An 8,202-nucleotide genomic window follows, 5' to 3' on the forward strand; every position below is an offset into this window, starting at 1 on the left:
TCCTAGGTTTTGTTTAATTGTGGGTATATACTAGTTTTTTCAGTAGTACCGGATCTATATGATAAATAGCAACTCAGCTTCTCTTATGACATGTATACATATAAGGAGTATTAGACTATAGTTTCCAAATTAAGTGGGACTTCTCCTCCTCCTTTCTAGGACCAGAGTATCGAGAGAGAGAGAGAGAGAGAGAGAGAGAGAGAGAGAGAGAGAGAGAGAGAGAGAGGCCATGGAAGGGATCACCATGTCAAGATTCAAGAGGATTTGTGTCTTCTGCGGTAGCAGCTCGGGAAAGAAGAACAGTTATCAAGAGGCTGCAGTTGAGTTGGGCAAGGAAATGGTATGACATAATTCTCCTCCCAATGTCTTTTCAATCAAACTCTCTTTCTTCTCGTCAGGGGCTGGCCTCGTGGTTTTACGCCGCCGGCAGGCATGGCGACTATATCACGACAGGACTTTTCAGCATGACAGGTCTCTCAACCCGGCATCTGTCAATTAAAAAATATCTATCTTTTTCTTTTTGATCTAATACAACGAAAAAAAGGAAAATGGTTCTTTCACTGATCTTTCTGATTGATAGTATTCGTTATATCTCATTAGGACTACTTTCTTTCCCTTGATTCACAAGAACTAGTTTTCTTCTCAGTTTTCTAAATTGGTATTGTTTGTTCAAGATCCAAAATTGGGTTTTGAGTGTAAAAACTAAATGACCACCCTTCCTATGTTTGAGTACTTATGGTGTGCCTTGTTTCCTGATTGTTGTCATGGTTTCTTCTTTTCTTTCTGCTATTTTGTGTCCACTTTTCATGTAACCAAACAGGCTTTCAACATGGGTTTATTATTGGTGAACAGGGTTTTGAAGTTTGGCATGAGGGATGGCCAGCTGTAATCTGCCTGGCCATTGGACACCCTTATTGCATGACCGTTTAAAATAATGAGAACCCATTTGGGACATTCCCTTGATGCTTTTCCCTAGGAAACAAACGTGCTCTCCCAATTATGGGCCATTAGAACCATGGGCTTTAAATATTTCTAGTGTTTAATGCAAGATGATCACACGCAAGACTGTGGCTTATTCTGCGGCCCTCTGTGCATTGGTCCTTTTTTTTTTGCAGGTGAAGAGTAGCATTGATTTGGTGTATGGAGGAGGCAGTGGGGGTTTGATGGGGCTCGTTTCACAAGCTGTACATGATGGAGGGCGCCATGTTTTAGGGTAAGTCTAATTATTACCTTCTAAATTTCCCTAATGTTCTTACCAAAATAAAAACAAACTTCCCCATCCGTTATATCATTATTTGGACAAATACATTTATTGATTTGGAGTATATGGTTTTAAGATCACGATCAACAAGAGATATGGCCCACCAAAACGACTCTAGTTTCTTTATTAAATTGGATTAGGGTACTTGGTATTAGCAGGGCATTCATGATGATTTTCATATTAAATTTGTTTTTCCTCTTTTTGAGGATTAAGTCATCTTAGATAGGTTTTTTATTTAATTTGTTGGACAACCATCCAAAGTCATCATGCAAGGTTTCTAAGTGAAATTTATTCGATGTTTCTGAGACGTGCTAAGAAACTTCATTGCTTTTGCCGTTGCTTGTTGACCATGAACTCTTGTTTTTTATTTTCTTTAATGTTTTGCACTGTTTTTTAATTGCATTTTAATTTCTCTGTCAAAAAACTAAAAAGAACTCATGGTTTCAAGCAATGTTGCCAGAATTGGTTTATGAGCCGAATCATTTTTCAAAAAGATTCAGAAAATCGCCTGAATTAGATTGAATCAAAACTCTGAATTAATCTATTTCAAAAAATTGTTTAAAAAATAAAAAACCATAAAAAAATTCAGGAAAAATGAAGATAATGACTTAGAAATTCGATTTTTTAATACTTACTAAATATTATAACAAACAAATATCATAATTATCAAAAAATACTAAAAAAGAAGAGAAATAATTCAGACCGATTTTCTATGACCAGTAAAGTGATTCTAATCGACCAAATTCAGGCCAATTCGACTTGTTTTTCTTTTTTTTAGGCCAAGGGAAAAGCCCCGAACAGCAACCACACATTGTCTGGCCTAATGTTGTCAGTATTGGTATCAGCCATGAATCGTTTGGACAACGATTCATGTGAATCGGCCAACACCGATTCTCAAGTTAATCGTTCTGAATCGGCTAAAAAATAGAGAAAGAATTTTTCTTTCTGATAATTCACACATGTTAAAACCATTAAAGTAATATTAAAAAATAATTTTAAGTATGTTTCACATTTATTAAAAAATAGCCAATTTAACTTAGTATTGTATCGATTTTCTGCAGATACGATAAGTATCGGCCGATACAGACAACATTGGTCTGGCCTCCTGTTGGTCAAACCCTTGGGGGTCCCCTGCCCATTTGGGGGAGTATTTAATAACATTGGTTTCAAGCAATATATGCAAGCATGGTCATTCCATGTACCCCTCATGTAAAGTGGATAAATATGATGAATGTAGGGTCATGAATTGTCATGGTTGAGGCTGAATTTGGCAGTTTTGAATCAGATAGTTCTTTATTGGCATGGACACCATTTACCTGACTGAAACAGGACGGCTTTTTGGACTGTTCATGTTGGGGGGTCACTGATTCTCATGTACTTATTATGTGTCTGCTCTTGTGGTTGGTTTTGGCAGAGTTATCCCCAAGAGCCTGATGCCTAGAGAGGTAAATATATATTCCTGAACTAAACTGCTCTTTTGCTTTTATCTTTTCTCATGATGTGATGAAATCTCTGTGAATCAGCTGTAGGGTTCATTGCTCCTTTTAAAAAATACAGCTTGGCAATTGACTACAGACTGCTACAGACAACATACAATATATAACAACCACTATATATATAGCCACTAGAATACAAGAATTGAAAATATGAAAACTATCATGTAAACTGAGATTTTCAAGGCTTTTTGTTCTTTTTAATTAAATCTGACGATGCAGATCGATGTGATCTACATGCTTCATTTTATTAGAATCAGCTCTTGAATAATCTGATTATGATACATAAGCCAATTTTTTTAAATCTTGAAGATCAACAACTCAAAATTTTCATAAATATTCAGGCAATTAAAAATGGTATTTTGTTTTTGTTAAAACTACGTGATCCAACAGCCTATTCCTAGCAAGTTCACCATGCTGAACACATCTGCGTGGTCATATTTGCAAAAAACTGTTTAAAATGCCTAGTGTACACAATAGTTGTCATATTTTCAGTTTTCATATTCTAACAGTCCTATATATATATATTGTACTATTTTCTGACGCATTACAACTCAGCTGACTCGGACAAGGCTGTGAATGTCAGGGACAGTGTCTGTTCCAGCATGGAAATCCGAGGCTTCTTCTTCTTGGCCGGGGTAGCTAACTTGACCCGTGTTAGTTTGTTGGTCCTTGATTTCTTTGACTATTAAATAGCCTAGATCCAGAGCTTGGACATTGGTGGAGATACACTTGAATGCTGTGTGCTGCTGGTCATCCAAACACCACTTTTCCTTGTTGATAATAGTTCAAAGTTTCCATTTTCATTGAAATTATGCCAGTTTCATATCAATGTTAAAAAATTCAATGAGAAAAAATCTTACGAAAAAAGCAAATTTTTTCTCAAGAAAATATCAGGAAATGTCAGAATACATAAAGATACATAAAAGTATATAAAATCAGCATAGGCATGCAATGATAAAATCACTTCATAGAGATACATACTTTCTTTAATTTTTTATGCATGTGTATAGCGTGGTGGTTCTATTTTTTTTAAAAGGCAAGCTGGGGTTGGCAGACCCCTACCAATATAACGATACCATCGGGATTCGAACTTGCAACGTCCCAACACAAGGTGACGTGCACTAGCTGCTCCTACCAGACAAGCGGAGCCCCCGTGGGTATAGTGTGGTGGTTCTACTTCTAACGTTGGATGTTTTTCTTATTTATTATTGCTTAATTTTCCTTGCTTAAAGATAAGTGGGGAGACAGTAGGAGAGTTGAGAGCTGTGTCTGACATGCACCAAAGGAAAGCAGAGATGGCGCGTCAGGCTGATGCCTTTATTGCACTGCCTGGTACTCCCCTATAAGTATTAGTGATTTGATTTTCTCTTCCACTTCTGTATCATTTATTTAATTTAAAGCCACAATTTAAAGGCACATTCAATTCAATGAGTGTTTTCTCATTTGTTTTATTAATTAATCTAAAAAATTTCAACCTTCAGGAGGGTATGGGACTCTCGAGGAACTTCTTGAAGTCATCACTTGGGCCCAACTTGGTATCCATAATAAACCTGTGAGTTCCCATTATCTCTCTCTCTCTCTGTATATATAGGTAGGCATGGCAGTGGGACGGGGTGGGGGCGGAGGACAAGGTCTCCGCTCCCGTCCCGTCTCAAAATCCTGCCCTCCATCCCCGCTTTCATCCCTGCATGAGTAGTGATTTTAACCTCCATCTCTGCCTCCATCCCCGTTTCATGTCCTCCATCGTCGGTCCAAACGGGGCGAGGCGGGGCCCCATATCAACTCGGTCTATTGCCATCCTTAAAGAAGGATTGGGGATGGGGTACAACGGAGATTTTATATATTGGGATGGGGCGGGGAAAAGCATAAGTCCATCCCTGCCTCCATCCTTGCATAGGTTTTGATTAACCTCCATCCCCATTTCATGTCCTCCATTCCCGGTTCAAATGGGATTAGGCAGGGTCCGTTTTCTCTTGGCCCATTGCCATCGGGTAAATATTTGCTATTAATGAAGGTAAGAAACTATTGAGCGAGAAATCATAGGTGCAAATTGTATAGACTCAATCTAACCACATACATATATGTTAAAGATCAAGCCTTGGATCGTGCATTTCATATGTAAAAATGTGATCTTTTGAGTTACGAAATTTTGGCACATTATGAGCTGTTGATTTTTTGACCATTTTAAAAACCTAATTACTTGTCATAATTACATGATTCAAAACATGTTTCCTACTAAACAAACCATGTAGATTACATTCATATATAATATGTTGAAGAAAAAAGTGATTTCTACTTATTAGTTTCTTACCTTCATTAGTAGCCAATATTTACCCATATATATAATGTGTGTATGTGTGACACAATACAGTGGTACATACACTCTTGCATATGTTTGATTGAACATTACAAACATGATTTATTTAGCATTCTAGAATGTTTAATCTTTTTATATGTGTGTGTGCACGCGTGGGCCTGTATGTGTATGTATTTAAGAAACGTACTCTTTTATATAATATATAAAAGAGGTAGTGCAAGTTGGGGTGGTTGGGATGTGATCTTATTTTGACTAACCCAAACGTCAAGTGGAAACTCGTGAGAAAAGCCATGCGGCCATTTAGTTCGTGTGTCCAAGGAGCACACATGACACGTACAAACATCATACTATAATTTTCAATGAAAATTTAAATAAATTTAATGATATTCCAATAATAAATATATTATATATATAAATTATATTTTTGTCAATTAAGTATTAAAAAACACTTCTATGTGCACTAATTTTTTAAAAGAAAATTACTCATTCATGTCTCAGACTTGTATCAAGTCTTCGCCCTCGTCTGTGCCCTTGTGACAGACGAGAATGCAGTGTGGTCTATCACGTTGCACGAGTGAAATAGAAAAAACAAATCTCATGTTCAAATGCGTGAAGAAGCCCCAAAAGGCAGTTGGCGTAGTGGGGTGGGACCTTGGCTGCTAGACAGGAGTCTTAGTCTCAAAGTTTTATGCTGTCTGCATGACGACCGTAAGTATGGCAGGCTGAGCCAGTGCGACCAGGTATTTGGGCCCGACGCAGTTTATTCGGGTTATAAATAAAAAAAATGCGTGAAGAACTCTTCTGGTGCCCTATTCATTACTTGATTGACTCAGCAGCACCTCGCGTACCTATTATAAAACTTCTCAATCTTTCTTCTAACAAAAAGAGCCAAAACAACTATTATATGTTTTTGTTCAGTCAAAAAAGAAGCAACTGTGAGCTGAGGATCTTTCATTTTCATGCGTGAACAGGTGGGGCTTTTGAACGTGGATGGATATTACAATTCCTTGCTATCTTTCATCGACAAGGCAGTAGATGAAGGGTTCATCTCGCAATCAGCACGTCACATAATAGTTTCTGCACCAACTGCCAAGGAACTAGTTAGAAAGCTAGAGGTATGTTTTTCCCAGGAATAATAGTTTACTTTATTTAGCACTAGATTTTTCTGGCAGACTTCCAAAGACGCCCTATCTCTTTTACAAAGATGAATGCCAACCATGTCAGTTTTTTTTTTCCTTTTCTATGTGGATCGGCACTCAAAATCAGAGACCTGCTCTCATTAGACTTTGCCTGCCATACTTACAGTCGTTGTCCTGACAGCATAAAACCGTGCCGCCCTCCTCGACCTCTAGGTAGCCTCCTGCTTAGCCTCATAGAAGAGGGTGGCCACATGGGGATTTGAACTTGGGGTAGAGGGATATCTCCATATCCACGAGCCCAAAGTCGTGTGGGAAGTTGGATGGTGCTTAAGTGAAACAAGCACAACAGAGGGTGCACTTCTAATGTTTTACGTGTAAAACAGTCAAATGATCATATTCTTGTATCATGTGTTTTGGAAAAGCTAGCTGCATGGAAACAATAACATGTGCTACGTACCACTGAGAGAGAGAGAGAGAGAGAGAGAGAGAGAGAGAGAGAGAGAGAGAGAGAGAGTTCTCTTTTGAAATTTGGGTCAGTTTATCTCTTACATGAGACAATTGAGATTTGGATAACCACGTTGTAATAAAATAAGGTTAGCTCTATCTATGCAGCAAATGTTCTTTTCCTTTTTTTTTTTCATACACACATGCTCATTGGTGTAAAATCCCCATTTCCTTTTCCCACCAGGGAGCATGGCCAGCTACATCCGCATAGCAAGGAACCTATGGACCATGGGTTTCGATCTTGTGACATCCTTTCAGCTTGGTGACATTCACGAGTCGCCAATACCAGATGAGTGGAGCCCTCGTGAGCTCTATTCAGCAAATGTGCTAAAGCCTTGCACACCATCTCAATATGTAGCACTGTCATACATACTTCAAATTAATTGTTTTGCTCAGGCCACCTTTAATTGGGTATAAGTCATGGTTCACGTTTTATGAATAAACTAGCTAGCTAGGCTTCAAGCTTGGCTATAAAAAAAAAACTAGCCAAGCTTTTGTCTAGAGTCGAACTTGTCTTCATAGACTAAGTTTCATAATCATTGCCTTCTGGGAGAGTTGGACTTAAGTTGTGTCCTTTACTTGTAATTAACCTTAATTATCCATTTTACTTTTGTAGGATTATGTACCTAAGCTTGATCCGTTTGTATCGAAATTGATATGGGAAGTGGATCCACTCAGCTACGAACCAGAACCGGAGTCAGGCATCGCCCGTTAATTGGAAAATTGAATACAAGCAATTATTTGGCTAACACGTGCATTCAATCAGTATCTATGCCACCATACAAATCACACTTTTGATAATTGGTATATATGACATGTAAAAACGGGCACATAGTAAAAGAAGTAAAAATTATAAAAACGAAGTACTTTGTTAGTCTATACACATTGTCGGCAGCATATTGCCATTTTAAGCTTTAATTTTTTGGCTGGTATATATCACTTTCTTTGGTCTAATGATTATGCGGCCCTGTATTTTTTTGTTCTTATATATATATATATATATATATATATATATATATATATATATATATATATATATATATATATATATATATATGTGTGTGTGTGTGTGTGTGTGTGTGTGTGTGTGTGTGTGTGTGTTTATCTTGGATTGTAATGCAGTCCTTATTTTTTAATTTAAACTCTAAAAACTGATTGTTGGTTGTGGTGGGACTGAGAACCAAGTTATTTTTTGCACACTAAGGGTGCATTTGCGTGTTGCATGAAAACCCATGCTTTTCCGTGGGCCAATCCACACAGTTTAGTTCCACTCATTCCCTGTGTCATCCCTCATCTTCATACCCCTCTTAAATCACACTGTTTTGATCAAATATGAACCTATAGATGGATTGGGTTGATTTAATACTAATATTGACCCTCGGATCATACTTTTTGGATGAAAGAACATGACTTTTTAAAAATACAATTTTTTTTGTGTTTTTGTCAACCGTTGATTTTTTAATCACAAAAAATCCTACATAAAAG

General features: G+C 37.5%; 1 protein-coding gene across 1 annotated transcript; it reads left to right on the forward strand.

Moving 5' to 3' along the window:
- The first annotated feature begins 208 nt into the window (after positions 1–208).
- On the forward strand, positions 209–7,640 carry LOC149837891 (cytokinin riboside 5'-monophosphate phosphoribohydrolase LOG7-like). The gene is made up of 7 exons (XM_090007525.1): positions 209–340; positions 1,116–1,213; positions 2,676–2,706; positions 3,990–4,089; positions 4,239–4,309; positions 6,046–6,189; positions 7,334–7,640. The coding sequence occupies exons 1-7, from the start codon at positions 230–232 to the stop codon at positions 7,430–7,432; spliced, it is 654 nt and encodes a 217-aa protein (XP_089863651.1). The 5' UTR covers positions 209–229; the 3' UTR covers positions 7,433–7,640.
- Positions 7,641–8,202: the final 562 nt, after the last annotated feature.

The sequence above is a fragment of the Nuphar pumila genome, chromosome 5, assembly GCF_984573655.1.
Source record: "Nuphar pumila chromosome 5, dmNupPumi1.hap1.1, whole genome shotgun sequence".
NCBI classification, from domain to species: domain Eukaryota; kingdom Viridiplantae; phylum Streptophyta; class Magnoliopsida; order Nymphaeales; family Nymphaeaceae; genus Nuphar; species Nuphar pumila.